Source organism: Ursus arctos, unplaced genomic scaffold (genome assembly GCF_023065955.2).
Source record: "Ursus arctos isolate Adak ecotype North America unplaced genomic scaffold, UrsArc2.0 scaffold_23, whole genome shotgun sequence".
Taxonomy (NCBI): Eukaryota; Metazoa; Chordata; class Mammalia; order Carnivora; family Ursidae; genus Ursus; species Ursus arctos.
In genome coordinates, this window is record NW_026622908.1 from 45,608,171 (window position 1) to 45,633,797 (window position 25,627).

Here is a 25,627-nt window from a genome sequence, read left to right on the forward strand (position 1 = left end):
GGGAGGGGGATCGGTGTCTCAGGGGGACGGAGAGTGGACAGTAGGCACTGGGGCCGGGGGAGGGATGGGGGTCAGTGTCTTAGGGGGACAGAGAGTGGACGGTGGGCACCGGGGCCGGGGGAGGGATGGGGGTCGGTGTCTCAGGGTATGGAGAGTGGACGGTGGGCACCGGGGCCGGGGGACGGATGGGGTCGGTGTCTCAGGGGGATGGAGAGTGGACGGTGGGCACCGGGGCCGGGGGAGGGATGGGGTCGGTGTCTCACAGGACAGAGATTCAGTCTGGGAAGATGGAAAATTCTGGAGACGGATGGTGGGGACGGCCACACAACAACGTGAACGTACCTAACGCCACTGAGCTGTGCAGCAAAAACGGCTGAGATGGTCAGTCTGACGTATGTGTTTTATTACAATAAGAAGTGTAGATAGAAAGATGTACTGATCCTGCTAAAAACGGTGAACCTTGCGACGTTATTCTAAGTAAAGAAGCTACGCACGAAGGATCATGGGTTGTGTGACTCCATTTCCATGAAGCACGCAGTGAGCCGGTGGGTGCCGGGGCTGCGGGCAGGGAGAATGGGGAATGACTGCTTAACAGCGAGGAGCTCCCGTTCGGGCGGATGGAAACGTTCTGGAACCAGAGAGGGTGGTGTGTGCACAATACCGCGAGCGGCACTAGCGCCCGCACTGCGTACTTGGCGATGGTAGTCAGGAGATGGGAACTGTCGCTCAGGAGAAGCCGCGAGACGAACGCAAGCAGGTAGGACCCTCCAAGACAGCCGTGTCACAAGCACGGTCTGCACTGCTCACCACCGACCCGCCCGGGGCCCGGGGCTGGCGGGGCAGAGCCCAGGGCACGGTCTGGCCCTGATGGAGGAGATGGTTTGCGGGCTTCTCAGAAGGGGCCCCAGGGATGGCCGGCTGGACCTTCCCGCCCCGTCGGGTCACATGGCCCGTGTCTCCTCCTTGTTCAGCATCACATGCGAAGTCTCACTGAGGCCGCCGTCCACTAAGAACCCTCCCTCTGGGTCGGGGGACAGGTTCTCTCTCCACACCCTTCTGGCCCCCAATGCAGGGAGACTCGTGTTTGTGACGGAAACGAGGGGCAGAGAAACTGGGCACGTGGGGACAGGAAGAGCCGGAGAAGCGGAAGTGGCAGCAGGGACACGGGCCGGAAATGCAGCTCACTTCTGAGCTGCTAGTCCCCTCGCCTGGCAAGACCGCAGCCTGTGTCGGCCCGCCCCGGCGTTACAAGGAGGAGGCATCGGAGACCCAAGGACAGCTCGTGCCTGTGTAGTTTCTGCGGGGAAGCTGGAACCCCTGCCCCGTGTCGCATCACCGAAAGTACCCGGCTCTCCGCACGCACCAAACAAGCCCCCTTCCGAACAGGAGCCCAAAAGCCGATCTGCTGTGCTCAAAGGCTCTGCCCGCTCGGGGCCACGCCTTTCAAGGGGGATGAGCCTTTCTTGTACAAAGACTTCAACTCAGAGGCAGAAGGAAGAGGGACACGCATATGAGATGGAACCCGCTGTCATCTCTGACATCTGTGCTGCTCCCCCCACACAGTCCCGGTCCTCCTCCTTCTGGACCCCACAGGTGCGCTCCGGCCTGACCCCAAACCTCGGGCAGGACAGACCCCGCAGCTGGGGCAGGTTCTCTGGAAGAGGGTGGCTTCCGAAACGCAGCCCATGTGCAGGGGGTCACGGTGGACACACCGGGGGAAAAGCTAAGGGGGTCCGAGGGCTCCATGCCAGGGGGTCCAGCACTTCCGCGGCACATACGAGCATCTTTGACCAAGGGGCCTGGCAGAGAAAGCCGCATCTTACCTGGTAGCGTCGAAGCTGTCGTACGAGCCGACCGTGTAGTGCCTGAAGAGTTTCTTGCTCCGGTCTGCTCGAGTCTCTGCACAGAGAGGGAAGAGAAACACCGCTTAGAGAAGTCACAGTGCCCGGACGCAAAAACCACGTGAGGCCGGCCGGGCCTCTCATTCATCTGACCTATGAAGCGCGAGACCTGCTCTCCTGGGTAAAGATCCGGGAGGAAGAGAAGGCCTCATTCTGGGAGCTGACTTTGTAAAATCTGAGGAACGCATATGAACCCCAAGGCGGACTTCTGAAGAGTCAGGAGCCCCGTTCCAAGACGGAGGCAGAGTCCTGGGTCCTGGGCTCGTGGAGGGAGCAGGAGGCGGCTCTCGGCAAAGAAGACAGCCCTGTGGTTTAAGCTGGAATAGCAGCGTGCCTTTGGCACAGGGAGCCCTCCAGCACGGTATTCTCAAGTGCCGCTGGGCCTTCCTGCGGATCCGAAGATGACTGCCTTTCGGGAGAAGAATGATTATTTTACTTTCCTGGTGATAGTTGCTCTTTCCTAAAAAACAAACAAAACCCCACACGTGATTCACCTTCCTAATTAAGTCCCCCACCTGCTTCTCTCGCTCAGCAGATTTAGGCATGAATTTCACGGGACACGATATGAGTGATGTAATTAGATTGAACAGCTCAGGGCCAGAGGGAGAAAACCCAGCATAACATGAATATAGGAAATCCGGCGGCTCAGTGATTTACGGTTCAGATATTTTTCCCGCTAATAAAACCTCCCGGACAATCTCCTTCCTAAACCCTGGGAAAAACACAAAGGAACTATACGATTGGCTGAAGGGAAACGGTGCAAAATCTCGTGATAACTTCCGTAACCCTCCCTGCGGTCAAGCCACATTCCCAGGTGAATGTGCTTGTATTCAAATCCCAAACACACACTTTCAGTTCACAAGTGAGCACGTGTAGGCACACTGAGGAAAGTCAGCCTAGTCCTTCCCGGCTCCTTTTATGCCCGGAGGCAGCTAGTTCAGCAAAAATGCATGCTCACTTTTTAAATTTATAATAATTTTTTATTATGTTATGTTAGTCACCATACAGTCATCCTTAGTTGTTTTTTTTTTTTTAAGATTTTATTTATTTATTTGACAGAGAGAGACAGCGAGAGAGGGAACACAAGCAGGGGGAGTGGGAGAGCAAGAAGCAGGCTCATAGCGGAGGAGCCTGATGTGGGGCTTGATCCCAGGGTCCTGGGATCACGCCCTGAGCCGAAGGCAGACGCTTAACAATTGAGCCACCCAGGCGCCCCAGTACATCCTTAGTTTTTGATGGAGTGTTCCATGATTCATTATTTGCATATAACAGCCAGTGGTCCATGCAATACGTGCCCTCCTTAAAACCCATCACCGGCCTATCCTAAGCTCACTTTTATACAGTTTGGAGTTGCCCTTGGGGGATGGGAGGAGCAGATGCCAGCCCAGGACTACATTTCCCAGCTCCCCTTGCCCCCTGGCAGGGCCACATGACCACTTCCCACCAATGGAATGTGAGCAATTAAATGGAACATTCCATTGGGAGGATGAGGAGGGGTCTCTTCCAAGCTTGGCCTCTATGGGAGCCAGTGTGCTTCCTTACCCTCTTTACAGCTTTGCCCAGCTCAGAGCTAGGACCCCTGGGCCCTACAGGATGGGGGAACGCTCTAGGGTTCCCACAAGATGCCCGGGTCTCTGTATGTTGAACTGTGGAGGTGAGCTACAATTAGACTTCCAGTCATCAGGCTACACTCGAAGGACTCATTGGTACAGCAGCTAACAATGTCTTAACTGACGTGCAGGCTGGGTCCTCTGGGATGTGGCTCCCACCTGCCTCCCCACCCCTTTCCCATCCCTAACCCCAACTCTCCAATAACACAGAATGTACGATTCCATGAACAGCAACATCATCATCACCATTGTCATCGCAAACACTAATTGAGCACTTACTGTATACCAGGCCCCATTCCAAGTGCTGTTCCTATATTCCCTTCCTGGACCCTCATGACCCCCGCTGAGGGGGTGTGCACCGCTTTGCAGGCTCAACCATATCGAGCCACCTTTCCAATTCTGCTCAGGACTTTGGGGGTCTCCCCCCCCCCACCATGGAGTTGGCTCCTCCCTCTCTGCTCTATGTGTCTCTGCTGTGTCATCAACATCTATGGAGTCCTTCCCCTGTGTTATGCTAGGGTCATCTGGGCTCAGCCACTCACTGGTCACGCCAGCCCAGCGAGGGAGGTCGGACTGCGCCCACTTTACGGATGGAGACGGTAAGGCTGCCAAGGCAAAGTCACACATTCACTAAATGGCAGGGTCAAGATGAGTCTCCTGGCTGGCAGATGGGCTCCAGGCCCAGGCTCAGACCACCAGACCCCACTAACTGACCCATAGAGGGGGTCTAAGTCCCCATGCTCTCTACAGTGCCCAAGGGTGGCGGCTGGCCTTTCTCTCTGTATCACACCACGCCCCCATGCCTAACCCCTGGTAGATACTCAGTGCAAGTGCTCTTCCATCTAACCTAAGTGACCTACTGTATAATTAGCAAAGAAAACACACCTTACACCATTGGAGTAGCCCGCGCACCTGGGGCCCTTGCTGGGCTGGGCACTGGTCCAGCCAAGCTGCACGCACCTCTTCTAGGTTTGGCCCCCAGACGAAGCGTGCCCAGATGCTTTGCGTCCTCCTCCCCTCCTCTCCGGCTCCTATAGCATGCATATGTGCAATTCGAGTCATTTATCAAGCCCATGGGGGAGACAGGTCCTGTGCCCCACATGCAGGCACTAGGAGACTCGCGGGGGTGGGGCCTTAGCTCTGCAATCTGGGGCTCAGAATCTTGGGGCTGGGGCAAAGACAGAGCCTGAGGACGTGGACCTCCTGTGGTCTGGTCTACGGGCGTCAGCAGTCAGATGATTGTATGGAGGAAGGACATGGGCCAGGCAACGCATCTGGCCAGCTCAGCCCTGTGACATCTGCGTGGGGCCCATATGTGCCAGGCCCTGAAGGGATATGTAGGATTTGAAACTCATTGTGTTACGCAGAGTAGCTCACAAAGCCACTGAACGACCATGGGGACTGGCTGTAAGCTGCTATTATTACTCTTAATTACCTCCCTTGCTTAAGCCCTATGTAGGCAGCTCTGTGCTGGTTGTCTAGGGAAGTGCTGGGCGCTGAGCGATGATTGGTATAGGCCGCTGGCTGAAGTCAGAGATTGTGGGTTCCAGCAGCAGGGAGAGTGTGTGAATGTGCGTGCGCGTGTGTGTGTGTTTCAGAAAGGGAACCATTTCTAGGCTAGGTCAGTTAGCCAGTGGTTACCAGACTTTGGGATTTCATGGACCAATAAAATGTAACAAAAGAGGGAAGAATGTAGACTGGGATAAGATTTACCACATTTTTATTTTGGCTCAGTAAGAACATGGAAAACAACAGATTCTCTTTTGCCGCCTTAATTATCTTATTAGAGAAAGGAGACCCATAGAAAGACCTGCTTTATGAAAACCTCCCACTGCACACACAGGTCCTTCCTGTCCTCTGGCTCCTGGCCACAGTCACACTTCTGCTCTCGGATATGGCCCCAAAGACCAGGGAAGAGGTACTGAGGGACACTTCATTGCCACCATCACCACCATCATGGTCATTACCATTATCATCACCACCATCACCACCATCACCATCATCACCACCATCACCACCATCACCACCATCATCATCATCACCACCATCACCATCATCACCATCACCATCATCACCATCATCACCATCACCATCATCACCATCATCACCATCACACCATCACACCATCACCATCATCACCACCATCACCACCATCACCACCATCATCATCATCATCACCATCATCATCACCACCATCACCATCACCATTATCACCACCATCACCATCATCACCATCATCACCATCACCATCATCACCACCATCACCACCATCATCATCATCACCATCACCATCATCACCATCATCACCATCACCACCATCATCATCATCACCATCACCATCATCACCACCATCACCATCACCATCACCACCATCATCACCATCACCATCATCATCACCATCATCACCATCACCACCATCACCATCACCACCATCACCATCATCACCATCACCATCATCACCATCACCATCACCATCATCACCATCACCATCATCACCATCATCATCACCATCACCATCATCACCATCACCATCATCACCATCACCATCATCACCATCACCATCATCATCACCATCACCGCCATCATCATCACCACCATCACCCAATCATTATTATCATTATAGCAGCTCTGCTAAGTTATCTCTTCACTCCATTAAAAATGAAGCTTTCCACCTTATTTGGTCTTCACCCAGAACCCAGGGGTAAGTGGATGTCTTGCTCCTGATTTACAGAAGGTAGCAGCGTGAGTGATGAGGGATGTGGGCTCCGAGGCTAGACACTGAATCCCATGGACCTGCCCTTGCCTGACTTCAGTTTCTGACCTGGCAAGAGAGAAGGTGGGCTAGCTTGCTCTCAGGACGCTTCCCCACTGTCACAGTGTGCAACTCGTGCCCCCACCATGCTTGGGCTTTGCTGGCAAGCTGGGACGTGCTGTCATTGTGTAAAGAGGCGGGGGCTGCTGGCTGCCTGCGCTGACCCCTTCCCAGGACTCACTGATGCGAATGTGAGTCACAAATAAAACACCGCAGACTGAGCAAAGGGGAGGAGAACAGGATGTTCGAGGCCAGGCCAGCATCCCTGTGGGAAGATGACAGCAAGACAGGGCTCTTCAGAGAGGCCTCTCAGCCTCTGCTGGAAGCTCCACAGCCAAGTCAACTTCCCAGGGCACCGGCCTCTGGGCCGCTGCTCAGCCAGCACTGGCTGGAGCCCCTGGCACTCCCCACTTTACAACCAGGAGTGGGGGCGTCCAGGTCTCTGTTGCAGCAGAGCCCACGGTGCATGCTGCGGCCCCCAGTCCTGCATCCAGGGGGGCTGTGCCCCTTCCCCATGCCACCGAGGGCTTCTGCATCTGCCCTGCACTTGCCCGGCACAGGGGGCGGGAAAGGAGGCACCACATGCTATGCTGCGGCCTAGCTTCTTGTGCCCCTGTCACAAACCTCTCAGAATACCTCAGTCCTGCACGACTGAGGTCAAGGGACATCTGTCTCTAAACCCCAGCTACAGGGCATTGTTAAGGGCAGGCACTGGGGGCCTCCTGTGCCCATGTCAATACTGAATAAAGGAACAGGTGTCCTGCATGGGACAGACCTGGGGCTTTGAGCGGACCCAAGGAGGGAAGGGGCACAGACTCTGTCTGTCATTCTGATGTGGACAAGGACACACATATTCGAAGACTGGAGGTTGGCCGACCTGGTCACTTACCCACCATAGCTCACTCCAGGCTCACAGGTGTGGTCTGAAGTCCACGAGTCCTCCAGAGGGTCCCAGCAAGAATCCTCAGGGCCCCCATACCTGCCTCCACCCTCCATCCTGCACTGTCACCCTCTGCCTTCCATTTGCATTGAAATGACCGGCCAGCCACACCCTTCACAGTCCATGTGCAGAAGACATTCCCCTTCTCCTGGGCTGTGCCTCCCTTGCTCTTTGGGGTCAGCCCTTTCCAAGCCCAGCCATGTGGTCAAGTTCAAGTGAGGCTGCCCAACCGCTCTGCACCCCCATTGCCTGGCCCTGGACTCCAGTGTTTGGCAAGGGAGCCTGGCCGGCTATTCCTTTGACCACAGCAGGTGCCTGGCACAGGGGAGGGGCATGTGACCCCAGCTGGGACAATGGAGTCCTCCTCTTGCTGCTGCTATTTCTACTTTTGAGGCCACCGTGGGGGACACGCTGCCTGGGAATGAGTCACACTGAGGACAGTGGAGCAGCTGGCAGGGAGGGAGTGACCGACTGCCCTGGTGACACGGTCCAGAGCCTTGCACACAGCCCACAGCTCTGCCTGACTGTTCACTTACACACACCAAACACACGTCCTTTTCGATTTAAGACGACGTCGCTCACCAGTGTTCACAGCTGAGAAAGTTCAGCAGGAGGCAGTAATGCATTTCGTTTGCAGTGCTGCACCCAAGAGCTGGGAAACAGACACCCGAGGTGTGGTGCATGCAGCAACTCCGTGTGCCTACCTCCCCTCCCAGGGCAGAGGACCGCTCCCTCCTCCATGTGCGGGTCCTGGACGAGCTACCTCTTGAGGGGCCTGGCACCCCGGTCACCACAAGCTCAGCTGTGCCCCCGGCTGGCCTAGGCATCGTGCTGGACTCTCCTGGACCCCATCGTTAGTCCTGAGGGACCCATGGCCCGGACCCGCTCGCTTTTTCTGAGATGTTCTGAGGGCTGGATGCTGAGGAAGGGGGCCTTGGCTTGGCTGGACATTCTTGAAATTAGTTTGGGTCAATGAATTTTGAGAAGGGACCTATGTCACTTCTCGGATGGACAGAGCACGGGGTCCCCAGTGCGAGACCGCCCCTGCCCCCAGCACTGATTTTTGCCCTGTGGCATGGTGACCAAAACATCTGAGACAGTGAGCGCTCCCTCAGCCTAGGTCCCCTGGTGAGCCCCCTGGGATCCACGACAGACATGCGGCATGAGAAATAAAGCCCTGTGGTTTTCGGGCATTAAGAGCAGGGACCTGTTTGTTACTGCAGCTTTCCCTCGGCTGACGGATGCAGGCCGTGCCTGGGCTTCTCTCCCTCGGGACCCGTACATGCCCCGTTTTCCTCAAGCCCGGCAGAGCTGACTTTCTGCCACCAGCAACCAAGAGTCCAGGCGACTAGACACGATCAAAGCAGGGACAGAGCTTAGCCCCTGGTCTGGGAGAAGGTGGAAAACCGCCCAACAGACGGCAGGAATGTGCGCATCCCGGGAAACAGGGAAGGAGGCCCGCGCAGCAGCACGCGCCCTGTGTGTCTCTGCGGAGGACGCCTCTCTGCTTGCGATCAAGGAAGCAGATAAACTAACCAACCCAGGGAGGGAACGATTTACTTGTCTGTTTCCCTAACCCTGCAGTCGCTTCTTAAAGCCAAGAACCAAGTCGTTCATGACCAGGCCTCCCTCCTTGGCCAGCGCTCCATGCAGCAGAGACTTGGCTATGTCTGTGGTCCCAGGCGGCAGTCCCTCCGCCCCCAAGTGAATGTCGGCTCCTGCCTGGACTGGTGCAGTAGCCTCTGGTCTCCCGGCTTCCACGCTCGCCCTTCCCCTCTCCTATCTACGCTCCATAGAGCAGAGGGAGCTTTAAGAAATGAAAAATCAGGGGGAAGCCACTGTGCTGCTTCCTGTTTTCCAACAACTTTCCATGGAATGAGAAGCCCATCCGAGTGCCCTCGGATGACCCAGGCCTGACACTGTGTGGCCTCCACTCCCACGGCTCTCCCTCCTGACACATTAGGCACCTCATTGTTTTTGTAAATGACGAGCTCATCTGTACCTCAGGACCTTTGCACTTGCCGGACTCTCTGGGATGCGCCCTCCCCAGCTCAAATCCCACTGCCCCGTTGGAGCCCCGGCTCCTCCAGCACAGCCTGGCGCACAGAAGGTGCTCAGGGACTATGCACTCAGCGCACGAGGGGATAAAAACCCCATGCCCTTCGACCCTTTGCTCCTATTCACTGTTGGCAGTTTCGTGTCCTCAGGTTGGACTGTGACGGGTCGAGGCTGGAGCGCAGCATGCTGGCCCTTCCTCCTCCTGGGGACGGCTGGGGTGGAGGCAGCCCGCGCTGCATACTGAGACACTGGAGTCCTAGTCCCGACCCTGATGGTGACAATGTGGGCCCTCCTCGCTCTGCCTCTCCAGGCCGCAGCTTCTCAGCTACAAAGCCGACCGCTGGATGGAGTGATCGCTGAGTGTCTGACTTCTCAGCATGACACCTCCCCTCTGCCAACCATGCGGCGGGGGGCTAACCCGTTCCCAGGAGAGGGCCACGTACCCGGGAGCCCCACACAGGCAGGGTTTAGGCGGACGAACCCCAGGAGCGTCTTTCTGAGGGTGGCCTAGAAAAATCTACAGTGAAAGAAAAAAGTCTAGAAATCGCATTCCATATACCTCTTGTGACTCGTGAAAGGGAGTGACAGATTGTATGACAAGCCTCAGACTGTCCATATTTAAAATAGCCCTTCACGCAGAGCTGCTGGGGAGAGGATCCCGTATAGCTCGGCAAGGAAGACAGGAGGGGGCATCTGGGGAGAGTCTAATGGCCTCGGGCCCTCGAGGGTGACTGGTTCTGGAAACAGAAATCAGGAAATCAATTCTCAAAAAAATTTATGGAGATTCTGAGGGGCCAACAGGCAGTTCAGGGGCCAGTGTGGCGGGCCGGAGGACTCCCGGGTGGGCAAGCAGGCTGGGTGGGGCCCCTCCTGCCCAGCCAGGTCTGTGGGGTGGTGCCCTCGCTCACAGGTGCCCGTGCAGGGGAGAGGCACGTGAGGAAGGGCAGCGAGCCCTGCATTTAACGCGGTAGTTGTGAGCCCAGCCCCTTACCGGCTGCATGGCCAGGCTAGAAAGCACTTCTCTGGGCCTCGGTTTCCTCATCTGTGATAGGGCTGGCAGCAGGGTGCAACAGCCCTGCGGGGACACATGTACTCGTTAACATACCCTGGGCAGGCTGCCAGGACTCTGGTTACGTTGTGCTCCAGGAGTCCACCTTGGGCTTTCCTGTCCAGCCCCAGGATGGAGGAAGACCCAACCGTATCCATATGTGGGACCTCAGGAGCTGCCCATCAGGCCCTCTCCCGGGAAGGTGAAACAGACATGGGGCGGTCTCCGCGTCCCATTGGAAGTGAGCACCAAGGCCGTCACCGTGGGGAACGGGGGGGGGGGGGGGGCGCAGCAGAGCACGTGTGACCCTGCAGAGAGCTGGCTGAGCTGTCCTGGCTCCCAGCAAGGCCTGTGCTGCCTCCAGACCCTGCTTCCGGGCCCAGGGGACGCTGGGCCATGCCTTCTGCCCTCGGGGTCCAAGAAAGGCCCTGCATCCTTACAATCGAGTATGTTTTTTCAGGTAACCCAGCTCACGCAGGTTTTAGCGGTCTTGCAAGCAAAAGAACACAGTTTTCTGGTTATTCTGTCACTCTGCATGGAAACTGTAGTTATCCAAGTGGACCGTGACAGTGTCCCTGGATTTCACCCACCACGATGGTGTTGCCAGAAGGAGCGGTCCTGGACACTGCTGGGCTCGGGGACACCTCTGCCTCCAGTTCGGGATACTGGCATTTACGGTGACGATCACCCCTCCACGGCCCCAAATACCAGCAGGGGCGGCGTATCCCTCCACGGCCACATCCCTCGATCACCCGCAGTCATAGAGCAGTTAAAATGACTAAACGAGGGACCCTGGACCCACAAGGGATTCCGTCTCCCCTGTCTGTGAGAAAGAGCCTGGGATCGGCCGCGGGCTGGAGACTAATCACAAGGACAAGAAACACTTCTGGGCTGCGCTGCCCCAGTTCACCCGTCACGATGCGGGGATCACGCGGGATAACACACCGAGCACAGAAGCCCGCCGAGCCCGCCTGTCCGTTGACCCCTAGCACTGTGAGCTCATCAACAGGTGGCGTCGAGAGCCGCTAAGCCCGCAGCCACTAACGTCAGCACAGAAAACGGACAGAGCTGGGGTTTTACATTCAGACTTCTGTTGTCTGCTTCTCTGAAGATTTAGGTTCAATCCCACCAAAAGGAGAGAGAGACAGAGACAGAAACAGACAGACAAAAAGAAGGGACCATGAAGCCATGATGCTCCCCGTGTCCCTCTTTCCCCTGGAATCCAGGTCCTCCCTTCCCCCCCTTCTTGGCCCCTCACCCAAAGAGGCGAACACGGCAGCAGGGGACACTGGAGCACGGGGGAGCCCCTAGCCCCAGCCGTCGTCGCAGTTCTGGGTGCTGGGAGCCTCCTCCGGGCCGGCACCGAGTCAGACGCGGCCCGGCACCTCCCTTACGGTGCAGGACTCCAGCCGCCCGGCGGTGCAAGGTGGCCGGCCATCCCACTCCAAGCCCCTGGCGCTGTGCAGCCACAGGCCTCCCTCCGAAAGGCGCCTGTGATCTCCAGCGGGTTTTAAATCAGACACCACTCAGGCTACACCCCAGGCTGGCGAGCCAAATGCAAAATCGGAACCACAAGAAGGAAAGAGATTACCGATGGGGATGAAGACAGAAATAACTTTTCTTTTTTAAAACCAAAGATGCCGACGGGCTCCTTGCAAAGCAGAGAAGCAGGCAGACAGGAATGCAGGGAGACGCCGGACGTGGGCACAAAGGCACTGGCATGTGGGGTCGGGTCGGCAAGGCGGGGGCCGGCAGGGGTCACCTCCCACCCTGGCCTGACCCCAGCTGGTGTGTGAGGGGCTGGCTGGGCAGCGGGCAGGGCGGGAGGCGGCACAGCCCGCTCCGAGGCCGCTCCACTCCCGGGCTCAGCTCCACCGCAGCCCCGGCCCGCGGGGCTCTGCTGATGGGCCAATCCCGCTGCTGCCACCACCACCGCCACCGGGGGGGAGGTCGGGCCGCACCTGTGAGATCCTCACGGGGGCACAGACCTTTGATGTGGAAATATGCTAATCCCACCCAGATCAGCAGCTAGCACAGTTCAGGTGTTTATTCATGACGTCGGCCCCAGCATATCGATGCGGCACCTCAGTCCGGTCCGCGCTGTGGCCCAGCAGGGGAGGCAGCAGAAAGTAAGGACACTGCTCTTAAAGGACCATGGGCCACGCCAGCCTCAGGCGGAGGGTGTGTCCCTTTCCTGTGGCTGTTGTAATGAACTGGCATCAACCTAGTGGCCTACCACGATAGACACGTTTCTCGTAGAGGTCTAGAGGTGGGAAGTCCGGCGGGGATCTGACCGGGCTAGGGTACACGTGCGGGCAGGGCTGTGTTCCCTGTGCGCGGCTCTAGGCAGAGTCCGTCCCTTTGCCTCTTCCAGCTTCTAGGGGCGTCCGCACTCCTTGGCTCGGGGCCCCGTCCTCCATCTGCAGAGCCAGCAGCACTGGGCCGAGTCCTCAAATGCCACCGCTCTCGTTTGAACTGTGAGCCTCCCTCCCCCACTTACAGACGGCTGGGATTACACGGGGCCCTCCTGGATCATCTCCCTATTTTAAAGTCAGCAACTAAGCAATCTTCACTCCGTCTGTGACCTCACTTCCCCTCTGCCATGCATGAGAACATAGCCCCGGGCTCTAGGGATTAGGACGTGGTATCTTTGGGGGCCACAACTCTGCCCCTCACAACCACAAAGAGACCATACCTACACAGAGCACAGTCAGGCCAGACGCGCTCATATTTATATCCACATTCGTTAAGGAACCCAGAATCTTGCTTCCAGGTCAGAAAACCCGAGTGAATGAGAAGTGGTGTGCCAGAAAATGTACTTCCCTGTTTGCAGGAAGAAGACAGAGTCCGTTCAAGTTCTGACTCTGACAGCGAGAGCCAAGGTGACGGCTCAGCTCCTCGGACACGCCAGCTGCTCTGTGCAAGCTGGGGAAATGGTGTTTATCGCCGATGAGAGGTGGTTCACTCCGTGCTTGGCAGCCCCCTGCACTACTCCTCCTTCAGCTAACAGAACTGGGCTCTGCACAGTGGCAGCCCTTCCCTCCCACCCCCCAACACTTGGTTTCCAGTAGCTGAAGCCACTTACGCGGTGGGTTATGGTCAACAAGCAACTGAGTCATTGGCTTCTGTTTATTCCCAGCATCCCGAGCACTGCTCCGTCCGTCCCCAGCGCATGCACACACGTGTGTGGCGTGTGTCATCCGCTCTGTCTCCCCTCCTGTCCAGGACGGGGTACGCCAGCCCAGCATGCACACAGCTGGGCAAGGACCCCGTGGCAAGGTTTTCTACAATAACCATGTGCCTCGAGTTCCCTTAAAGTGGGCACGGGGAGTGCCAGTCCCCGCCCACCCTCCAGGGCACACGTCATGGGCCCCAAACACACAGGCACCATGCAGTCACCGAATCTACGAACCCCAAAAGCCAGACGTGGGCTAATTTTCCTCCCACGTGTGAGAGCCGGACCCCCAGCACCACTGTGTCTTCTAAGCCATCCCACACTGGAAGCTCACACCGGACAGCGTGGGAATGATGCAGTGCTTGTGTTACTGCGTAGCGGAAAGCTGCTTCTGCAAGTATAACTTTACGAAGCAGTCTTTTTGCCCCACGGGGTCCCTTGAGGCCACGTGCTTGTGCGCCCATGCGCCGAGGCCCGCTGGCCCCGGCTTCACCCACCAATCCACAGGAGAGGTGAGTTCCCGTGCCAGGTCGCCAAGGGTGCCCAGGTGCGAGGGCCGTGGATCAGCTGGGAGGCTCAGCAAACGGTCAGAATGCAGGATGACCCAACGGAGGGAGAGGCCACCCCCCGAGGCAGGGCTCGAGGAAGGGGACGGGAGGGAGATGACCCCAGGTGTGGGGCACGTCACGCTGCCATTACTGTCCCCCTCCATCGATAGCCGTCACCTGTCATCCCGGGGATGTTTACTTGGCCCTTCCCATGCACCAAATGCTATTCCAAGTGCAAAACACTTGAGCTCCTTTTCGTGGTCCTGGCTGGCCCACCCTCCACTGCACAGGTGAGGAAGTGAGAGACATCGAGGCGGAGCAGGCCGGGGCTCCAGCCCAGGTGACCCAGCTCCGGAGATGGGGGTCCTGCCCCGCCCTGCCCCACACACCTGGCATGGAGCGCTCCCTCTGCCCTGTGCCAAGCACCTTCCTCCTCTGACAGACACCCAGTGCCAACTCACTCAGCAGCACCTGCACGGGGGCCTGGGAGGCCCAGAGCACCAACTTCCCAGCCTCCTTCCAGGACCGGCCTTCCCTTCCCGAACCAGTCTTCCCCAGGGCACGTCCCCCTTTCCCTTCTGGACTGTGGAATGTCACGGCCACACTGCCACCTGGGGATGGTGAAGACGTGGCACAGGACAGACGGGTCTGTGTGGTTAGGCAACGGGCTCCAGGGTTTGTCTCTGGTCCAACCCAGCACCGTCACAACTGCAAAGCTACGTCTTCTGTTTGGTCACCAACAGGCCCCCAAGGCAGGACACAGAGGAGGAAACCAAGGCCGGGAAGGGTGAATGGCATCCCCCAGGGCACAGCTCCCGAGTGAGGAACCGATTTTGGGCGTTCCCTTAGTGCCTCTGCCACAACCACACAGCAGCGCCACGAAGCAAGTCTGTTCTGCTCGGGAGAGTCAGGTGCGACCAGACGCTTTCCAAGGTCACCCGGCCCGCCGGCGGCAGAGCGGGTCCAAACCCTGGCTCCATGACTCAAGGTCAGGGCAGTGCACTTGGCCACCCCACCCCGTAGTGGTTGTTAAAGGACCAATCTCAGAGATGAAGAGCTCCCTGTGGACGGTGCCTTTTATAACGCGAGAGCTGAGAATCGTCGGGGATGGAGGAATCCTGGAATCACAGGCTTTCGGGCTAAGGACTTCCATTTGAGAAGGGGCAGGGGCTTGCCCAAGGTCACACCATAGGGACCCTCCTCCCAGCCCTCTGCTCCCCTGCATTTGTGAGCTGGGGAGACGCCTCCCGTCCCCCACCCCTGGCGCGCATGGTGGGGGGTCTGCAGTCCTGTGTCGCCCACCTGTCCCCATCTTGCAGCTCCTGGGCCCGACCCCGCTGGACGGGAAGCTAAGCCCGGTTCCTGGCACTGTCGACCGATCCCCACCTTCCCAAATTGGCTGTCAATGAGCTGGTTCTACTCTGTAGTAATTAGAATTTTTTTTTTTTTTTTTTAATCGGCCCAGGCAGCTAAGTGGAAGTGTTTATAACAATATACTGAGCTGGAGTGGCTTTTTCAGTGGAAATTACAGTCAGTGAAGAACCGGGTGCCCGTGTGGCGTGCTGTCGCTGAGCTCGGCCGGAGTGTCCATGCCAAGGACATCCCGTTTCCCTCCCTTTCCATTCCGACAAGCCCTCGCTGGCCTTGTGGCTAGGGATGGCTGGGGGAGGCCGCCGCGCTCTGGCCCCAGGGCTGCAGGGACCATGATGGTGGGGCAGGGTGTTCGAACGCAGGCAAGGATCTCAGAAAGACCCTCAGAAAGGGCCCAAAGGGAGCAGAGGCCTGGTCTCTCTGTTGCGCCAGGATATCTGGACGGACGCTAGGCACGGTCCTTCGCTTCCCTCGCACGCTGCTCCCACCCAGGACCCGACCCCACAGAATGCCTGGTCTCTGGCCCCACAGCCTGACTGGCCCCTCTCCCTGGCCCAGTACAGCCACTGGCACCAAGCCCCCGGGAGTCAGAGCCACCCCTTGTGGAAGGGTGACCCGGGGCAGGTTAGGACACCCCTCCCCCGAGGCAGGGCCGCCCCCGCCCCCCCCGGCCCCCACGCGGCCCAGGAAGGTGAAGTACAAGGGACAAGGGCACCGCAAGCTTGAGCAGCAGAGCTGGATTTAAACCCAGGAACGGACTGGGGGCGGGAGAATTCTTTTTAGTTCTTTACAGTATTTTTAGGGATGCTGGCAGCTGAGGGTTAGGAACTAGGACATGGAGAAGAAAGACCTGTGGAGCCCAAGGAAACCGCCCTGTCGTGCGGGAGGGCAGCTGGGGCCCTTCGAGCTTGGCGCCGGGCCGTAGCGGGCAAGACCACAGTCCCAGGTCACAGGAATCCGTGGATTCACCCCTGGAAGAGTCGGGGTGGATGGGGATGGCAACCCCGATGGCGCTAACAGATCACACGGACCCCCCCCCCCCAACCGGCAATGACCTTAGACCCACTCCCTGCAACCCGCCAACCTGCTGAGAGGTCAGGTGCCCCCCCCAGAGAGGCTACAGGTCCCTGACAGACAGCAGGGTAGGGAAGGGGTCCCTGGAGTCTTGACAGGTCATGGCTCAGTTTCTCTTGGCGCACGTGAAAGCGCCGTCCGGGAGGGGGCTCCCTCAAGGAGCAGCGTCCTCTCCGACCAGGCGGTCGAGCCCCCAGTCGGACTCCCACGAGCTAGCGGTCCCCTCTCTGCTCTGCTTCCCTGAGCGCCGGGGAGCAGCGGGCAACAGCCCCTGCAGAAGTTGAAAGAAGGAATGCAATCTGAAAATACATATGGTGTCTCGTCCCCCGTGTCACAAAGCCGAAGGAGCACACGGTCCACTTGATCTAAAAGCAAACCCCGCACTCAAACCCAAACGAGCCCTGCTTCTGAAGGAGGCGCACTGCCGTGTACCGGTCCGGGGCATGTCCCCTACCGTCCGCCAGGTCAGGGAAGGCGCAGGACCCCTGGACCATCCAGGCATTTAGATCGAACCGACTCACAGTGCAGGTGCCCTCCCCTGGAGTTCACAACACAGCTTCCCAAGGAAGAGACGCCCGAATTGGTCTGAAAAACCCACTGGCCTCTCCACGGGGCTCTTGGGAACACGGCAAAGCCACGGGGGCTCTGACAGCGACCGCGACCGCGACGCCCGAGCCCTCTGGCACGATCTGACGGCTACTTTGATTCTCCCTTCTGCACCGGGAGCAGGAGAGAGCCGTTCCGGAAACAATAGCTTTCTGCAGGGGAGTACAACCACCAGAGACAGTGATTCCGACAACACGCCGAGTGCAGAGCGGCCAGCCTACACAGCCAGCCGCCCCGTCTGGGCAAGTGCCCGTAGCACTGCCGGGACCGAGATTCTGGCAGAGAACAAAGACGCGGCACACCACCCCACAGCGGGCTCGGGAGGCGGCACCGTACCTCCGAAATGAACTTTCTTCTTGAACCGTGAATTCTCAGCCATCATCTGCAGCCTGGGTGTGACCATCTCACTCAGGCGGGTCCCGCTGCCGCGCTGGGTCCACGCGGGGACCGTGTCCCCGAAGCCGGCCTCATCTACTATTGTCTGTTAATCCAACGAGGGGGAAAAAAAAGTTGCGGCCCTCCAGGGTCGAAATTGCAGAAGAAAAAGGAAAAATGACTCGGAGAAGAAAGATGGCTCCGGAGCGTTTAATCCACAGGGAGGCTCACAAAATTGACTTTCTGAGACCGCACATTGGATCGGCGGAAAATTCAGTTCTTTGACACAAGTTGTAAGCTCCAGATTGGAGCCTGCATCCTTCCACTTCCCACTGTACCAGGGATGGTTCTTTTTCCTAGTGCCGGTTTCCATGGCAATGCATCAGTCACTAGTCTAAATACGTACGGGTGAAGGACGCCAGGAAAGCCAGCGCAATTATGCATGCCATTAGCGGGTAGAGGAAAATGGTTCAACCCGGCTATTAGCACGGGGCCGAGGTAACACTTAGCGGCTTTGTCATCCTCATCCCGGGTAATTGCTTTCTCATTTATAACACTCGGTGTGTCCTCTGTCTCGGCACTTCCAGAGCCCTGTGTGCCGTGGGAGACAGCGGGCAGCCAAGTCCATGTTGGCCACACGACCCCGCTGAGCCAGCGGCAAAGGGAAGGAAGAGCATCGCTGTGAAGTGGGTCCTGGTTATGCCTCCTGCCGGACTCTGCATCCCCTGGGGGGAGGGGGTGGTTCGGGATCTCAGGAGGCATGGAGGGATTTGGGGAAAAAATCCAGGGACACGCCGTGCATTGGGTTTGAAGGCGGGCGGTGAGCAGCCGTAGCAGGACAGCCAGGGCCATGGTCTGGGGCTGGGGACTGAAACTGCCTCCCTCCCAGCAAGGTCCACTTCCTCCTTCTCTTCCTGCCCCGTGACCTTGCTTAAAAAGGGAGGTGTCAGTGGGGAGAACAGAGGCTCTCCCTCCTTTTGGCCATTTGTCCTTGCTTTCTTTTCTTAAATGGCCACCATGGGCTTGCCGTGCGGCCTCAGATGAGACCCCTCACCTTTCTGAGCCGTAGGCTTCCTGTGGGTTAGAAAATGGAAGGGTGGTAATTCTCAATGAATGTTCTCTGTATCCCCAGGGACCGCCAGGAGCCAGATTCCCGCCCTGCTTCTCACTGGCCTTGCTACTCACTGGCCTCCTGACCCGGGACACGTTCCAATTCTATTTGTCAGAAGGAGATAACAATGAACTATCTGTAAAACGGGGTGCTGTTTCCGCTGCTCAGGGAGAAGCGCGTGCACCCTGTGACCTGTACACTTGGTGTGGTGTGGTGGCTCGGCCAACGCCACCCAGAGTCACCCCTGGTTTGTAGTATGACTTACCCTTCACATCCTGTTCACCCAACCTCCCTGGAATAAACGCCCTGTGAGAATCAGAGAGGAGAAATCTGGGCCCAGAGAAGTGAAGCAACTGAGCCAAGGCCACACAGCCGGGTGCGGGTAGACCTGGACCTGGACCCCGGGTCTCTCGACCCAGCTCTGTGCCACCACCCCACACCTCCCGCCTTGGCACTCCCGGGGACGAGGGGCGTCAGGCTGCCCTGGGCATGGCTGTCAGCTGGCGGTGGGGACGAACACCCAGGCAGGCCGTGCTTGTGAAAGCCGCGGGCTTCACTCCCAGGACACCCGACGTGCGTCTCTACTTGGGTGTCCTAGCAAATCTTGAACCATGCCCTCATCCCGGCGGCTGGCAGCTAAGTGGGTGGCCACGGGCCCTCAGACCTACGTGGGTTCCTGCCTCCTTGGAGTCCTTCCTTCTGCCCTCGCTCAGATTGATCTCTGGGCAAGTCAGGGGGTCACAAAACAGCCTGTTCCCAGCACGCGAGAGGCCCAGGGGGCTGCTGCTGCCGCTCAGCGGGAGGGGTTTCAGTGGGAGGCACAAGTGGAGAGACAGAGATGGAGGGTAAAAATAGCGCGGGCGGGTTTTCCACAACAGCACCGGCCCCCTCTCTCCAGCGCTCAGCACCGCGCACACGAGCCCCGCGCAGCCCCGCGTCCCACGTCCCTCCACACTTGGCATCTCAAAGGCTCGTGTCCTTGGAGGTACCCTGTCTCCCCGGGACGGTGAGGAGCTCATGGCTACACACAAAAGGGAGTCCCCGCCTCCTTCCACGTCTCCACAGCCGGCCGCGGGCGAACCCAGAGCGCTGGGCGGAGGGCTTGCCCTTCCTGATCGGTGACCTCTGGCCTGTGTCTCACGTGCTGAGACACGGCTTTGCCATCAGGAACACCGGGTGGGCAAGCGTGTGTCCTCTCACAAGGACTAACCAAAGCGACAGAATGCTAGATGGTAGGTCCGCTGGACAGAGGCACGTGTGACCCACGGACGCTCTCACACACCTGCTGGGTGCACCAATGCGCGTGTAAACTGCAAAGTACAAACGCCACCACGCGGGGGCTGCCACCCACCCAGCCGGTCCAGCACAAAGGTGGATGTGAAGTCGCATGTGTGCACAGGCATTCTCCTTCCTGTCGCCACCTCCGGAGACAGTAAGGGATTAGCTCCATGTCATGTGGTCACAGTGCCCCGCATCTGCATCCCTCCCTGATGTCCACAGGTGCCAGGGCTTGAGGACTGCACTGAAACTCTGTGCCGTGTGAGGGACTGCATCGTGTCTCCTCCATGCCCCGATCCGTACCCCGAAGCCCTCACCCCCATGGGACAGTATTTGGAGGCGGGGATGTTGGGGCAGTCAGGGTTAGATGAGGTCATGCAGGAGGGTGGGGCCCCCATGCCGGGGTTACCGCTTCTGGAGGAAGCAGAGCATATGGGAGTTCACTCTCCGTAAACCAGGAGGACAGCCCTCGCCGGACACAAACCCTGGATGCCCGGCCTCCAGCACCGCTAGGATGAATGCTGTCTGAGCCCCTGGTCTGTGGTGCTCTGTTATCCCGCCCACGATGACGGGACGGAGAAAGCGCCATCTCCCAGGGGTCGTGGGGCCGACCCAGGGGTGCAGGTGCGGCACCCAGAGCTTTCTGTGCTGAGAGCGGCCCACCGCCATGGACAGAACAGCCATGAGGCCCACGTCGCTTCCCAGGAGGGAGGGGACCGAGTGGTGAGGGCCACACAGACGTGTCTAGTTACCGGGAAACCAGGCAGGACTGGAGGGTGCGCTCTCGAGGCCTGCGTGCACACACACCGCCGGACACACGCCATGGGGAGGGACGGAGGACAGGCTGGGATTTGGAATGCTCCTCTTCGGAGGAAAGCATTTCAGACTCGATGCTATTTCCATCCAGAGCCCATGGGTGCCCCCTCCTCACTCTGACGCCCTAGGCCCAGGCTTCTGGCCTCGGAGGCAGGGCTGTGCTTGGACTCTGCACAGGGTCTTGCCCACAGCAGCTTCTCTCAGCCACGCCCCTGTGCTCCAGGACCCTGAGTTCCTCTCCCCGGGGCAGATGGAGGCAGCACCAGTGACAAAGGTCCCAGGTGGCCAGTCCTGGTCTCGAGCTCCGCTTCCCTCAATGACTGTGTGCCCCTCACGGCCACACGTGCCCTCCTGCCTCGGTGCGTCCTCCCCTGTACGTAGCACGGGCGTCTGGAGGGCAGTTCTCAGTGACTGTCATCCGGGCATAATAGATGACCCACAGTTACACGCAGAAGTCACAGACCGACACGTCTCCGGGAGGCTGTGAGCAGGGCGGCAGGCAGAAGACGGTGGGCAGTGGTGAGCTTGGGGCCAAGTGGATCTTGCATGCCGTGCAAACCCCACTTTGCAGGAAGGCTTTGCTCCCTCCGAGCGCAGCTGCAGGTGGAACGGGCGCCGCTCTGCGGGTGGCCAGGCCTCCAGCGGCGGCTCCTAGGGCGTCCTGAAGGGCCATGGGGCTGAGCGAGGTTGCCCCGAGCTGCGAAGGCACCGCTCCCGTGCTGAGGGCGGTCACGCGCCTCCCAAGGTCCCCGCCCAACTCCAGGGTGTGGAAGGCCTTTTTATAACGGCCTGAGCATGACCCTAAATCCTTGTCGTGCCAGGAACAAGGCATGTTTGGCGCGGACGAATCCACACTGCATTCTTGAGCAACGCCAGCGGCTTCAACATCAGGGAGAGTGTCTTCTGTTTCTTTGGAGCTTTGGCTGAACTGCTCACGGGTTCCCGAGGCTGCACCCCCAGGGGTGGGGCCACTCGAGTGTGTGGGCATATCTGTGGGCACGGGGACCACCACGGGGATTCTCTGTGCCGAATGTGGACGCACGGACATGATCTTCCCGCACTGTCCCGGGCTGCTTCCTCCCCACCCAGACGATCGAGTCGTGTGCCAACCGGGGCACTCGCTGCCCCATCCCCGTCCTTCTGTGCTGTCAGGGGCAAGTGGGAGCACTGCATTCCCCGACTCCTCACCAGGGGCAGCAGACAGGGTCTCGTGCAGGGAGACAAATCTGTCTGAACCGATCTGCGTGTCTTTGGTGGGGACGCCGCATCCGGCCGCGTCCACAGAAAGCTCCCGCACACCCAAGGGATGCCTCTTTGTTCTTTATGCCATAACACGAGGCAGCCGTGGCTTCCTGTAGTGACCAATCTCTGGGCGTCACCACCTGCCCTTTCTGTTCCTCCAGCCCGTCCAAGACTTTTGAGACCAACTTCCTATATCCCGTCCTGTTTACTGGAAACACCCACAGACGTGCTTGTTTTCTCTGACTGGGTGCTGATTGACAGAGGGCATGATACTAAATTTTTAGATTTCTGTGTATCGTGCATTTTTTTACCGTAAGGATTTCACTTACAGAGCATCAAAGGATCTTTGCACATAACCCTTTCAAAAACGGGTGCCTCGTGTCTCTCGGAGCTGAGAAGACCAGCGCTGCGGCCAGAGATGGGGCATACAGGGCTGAGAAAGACCGAGCCGTAAGCACCGGTCAAGACCTCCGTCTCCACCTGCAGCATCTCCGGGCTCGTGGCCGTGCAATGTGGAGGGTCACACTAAAGCCTCTCCCTGTGAAGAGCGGGTCTCGGGACACGTGAGAAGCGTCAGCAGGACCCAGTGGGCTCTGGAGGAGTCTGAGCCTCCTGACAAAGAGGTTTGGAATCGCCAAGGCTTTCTGAGGGAAGCCGAACGGCTAGATGACGATCCCCACGCCCTTCACTTTTCTGCCCTGTCCCTACTTCCCGTCCTGTTGTAGGATGTTTTACAAAGTGCCATCAGACCCCATTCTGAGGTAAAAAACGTGCCAATGGTCCCCGTGGAGGACAGACCTGCGAGCCCACCTCCCTGGAAAGATTCTCTCTACGTGAGCGTGGCGTGGTTCTACCAGCAGAACACGGCAGAGAGGATGGGACGTCTGCGGTGACACGGCTGTGCCAGACGCGAGGTTTTAGCGCCTTTCCTGCTGGAGGCTCTCGCTCGCTGGCAGGTGACCATCTTGGGAAATCCCACCTGGGAGCAACTGGGGGAGGCGTCTGCTTGCTGGGGAAGGCCTTCAGCCTCCAGCCAGCGAGACACCCAAGCCCTCCGTCCTGCAAACACAGAAACCGAGGTCTGCTTACAACCCGACACAGCGTCGAAGTGACCCTTGCCCAGCGAAGCTTCCAGCTGAGAATGCAGCCCTGCGGCCACACACGGTGAAGCCTAGCCGAGGACCAGCCAAACCATGCCCCACTCCTCCGCAGAGAAACCAAGGTCACGCCCCTGTTTGCGGCGATGCCATTCTGTAGCAGGACGGGGCTCCGAGGTCCCCCACGGTTTAGGATTCAGAGCTAGAGCAAGTATCCCCTCTGGCCGTAACGCGCTACCAATATCCCGGGGGTTAGATGCGCGTCCCCGGCTCCAGCAGGTGCAGAGACAGTGTGGAGAGACAGTGTGAGGCGCAAATCTAGGGGAGACACAAAGGACAGGGTCTCCACCTTGAGATTTCCTGAGCCAGCGTTCTCCTAGACACTACTGTGAGCACCCTGGGGGATGCAGGACACATGCCCTCTCACGGCTTAACCTCTGGCCCCACTGATGCGCGAAAGGGGAAAAAAAACCCATAAACCCACATCGAACCACGGACTCCGTGTGAAAGTTGTATCCCGGAGCCCCAACGTTCATGCTTACGTTTGACCAGGAAAGAACCAATGGTGGAGGTTTCGCTGTGCGTGTGCGCGCACTGGAAAATGTGTGCATGGGCTCACGTGCACGTGTGTGTGCTAGAGAATGTGTGTGCACATGGGCTCACATGCAGATGTGTGCTAGAAAAACACATGCATATGGGCTCACGTGCACATGTATGCTAGAGAACGTGTGCGTACATGGGCTCACGTGCACATGTGTGTGCGCCAGAGAATGCGTGTGTGCATGGGCTCACATGCAGACATGTGCGCTAGAGAACACGTGTACCTGGGCTTGTGTGCACATGTGTGCAGTAGAGAACATGTGTGTACCTGGGCTCATGTGCACACGTGTGCTAGAAAAACACAGGCATATGGGCTCACGTGCACATGTATGCTAGAGAATGCGTGTGCGCATGGGCTCACGTGCACACGTGTGCCAAAAACGTGTGTGTACACACACCTGTGTGCATGTGTGTGTGTGTGCACACTTGTGCAAGAACTACTGCTCAAGGGAACGGCAGTGGCTGAGGACCTCAGAATCTTTTGGGGTCTCTGCGTGGCCGTCTTCTCCTTTGATCTCATATCGTGTCGTGCTCTAGAAACAGCAGAGGGCGGGCCCCGCGGAGGGTGCAGGGGACCCAGAATTCACTGAGAGATCCTGGTGACCACACCTGCACGGAGCCGTGTGGGCGCACCTGCGCTCAGGTCGAGTCCGGGCAGCTCCGAGCAGGAATCCGCGCTACCCCTGCACCCAGAGAGCGCCGCACGCTCGGTGCTCGGGAAGGGAGACCTCTCTCAAGACCTACAGAGCTGATGAGGGGGGGAACGCCCGTTGGGAGGAGGTGGCTGGTGCGTTGACGCCCACAGACCCTAAGGGGGGGGGCAGGCATTTGAAGATGAGTTAACAGAGACAAAGAAAAGTCTTCAAGATCGTAAACACCTAACCAAACCCAAATTTCAGACCGGAAGGAAGGAAACCAACCTTTGCAAAGTGCCTACTATGTGTCACGAGCTCTCCTAGAGCTTTTCCACTTTTGCAAAAAGTGGAAAATGAAAAAAAAAAGATTATTATGTATTTGGAAAACGGTGCTTCAAAGCTCCATTCTTTGGGGGAAAATCCCGACACTAAGACCATTATAAGACTGTCATTAGCCTAAATAACAGAGGCAAAAACAAGTCTGGCGCGGAGCGTACTAAAGAGGCTGGTGGGTTTTTTTTTAACTGCGAGGAATTTTAGTGACTAAATGTTTTCCTACAATATTCATAAATGCCACTAACACCCTAACCAGCACCGTTTAACTCATTTGCAGCTGGTTGTGTGTCATATTGAAAGTGAATCACTTTGCAGCGTTCGGGGGCTATTACAAGCGGAATGCGGTGGGAAGAGCTTCCCTGGATGTCAGGGCGGGAACACAGAGACTTGCCAGCGGCAGGGACCCAGACGGTGCCCTCCAGGCCGGCCGCCTCGTCTCAGCCGCCACCCACTGGCTGGAGTGCTGGCCCGACGGGGTCCTTATGGACCGATCTCTCAGACCTGTGGGCCTGACTCGCACAACCTTGCCCTGAAGCAGGCCTGTCCCAGGGACACGGCACTGAGTACAGCCTCCTTCCACCAGCGCATGATGGCGCCACCATTCCCAGTCCTCACGGGCCCCCTGGTGCCGTCTGCAGACAGCTGACAGCCGAGCGTGATGGACGGACATGAACGTCAGCAAGGGAAGCGCGGGAAGGGCACAGGGTCTCCTCTGCGATGTCATCTGTGATCTTCGCAAGCGCCCAAGGTGGCCTTGTTCTCGTAACGGGTCCCGTCCTGCAGTCGCTAGGCCCATGCCGTGGGCCACACGCGGTGTGCGAGGGCGCGGGGCGGGTCTCAGCTCCACGCCCAGCCAGCGCCTCAGGCCTGCGCTTCTTTCGAGTCACCTGGGGGGTGGGGCAGGGGCTTTGAAACCCCTCTGCCACGCCCAGTGATGGTGCGTCTGCTTCTATGAAACCTCAAGTCTCACCCAGAGTCCAATGCGAAAGGCAAG

At 58.2% G+C, this 25,627-nt stretch overlaps 1 protein-coding gene across 6 annotated transcripts in view; it reads right to left on the bottom strand.

Moving 5' to 3' along the window:
- SHANK2 (SH3 and multiple ankyrin repeat domains 2) overlaps window positions 1-25,627 on the bottom strand; it is a 503,000-nt gene that overhangs the window by 178,651 nt on the left and 298,722 nt on the right. For all 6 annotated transcript variants that reach the window (XM_026482959.4, XM_026482956.4, XM_026482958.4 and 3 more), the window contains one exon: window positions 1,824-1,899. In XM_026482959.4, coding sequence (XP_026338744.3) covers window positions 1,824-1,899 — 76 coding nt within the window. The remainder of the gene's footprint in view (window positions 1-1,823; window positions 1,900-25,627) is intronic.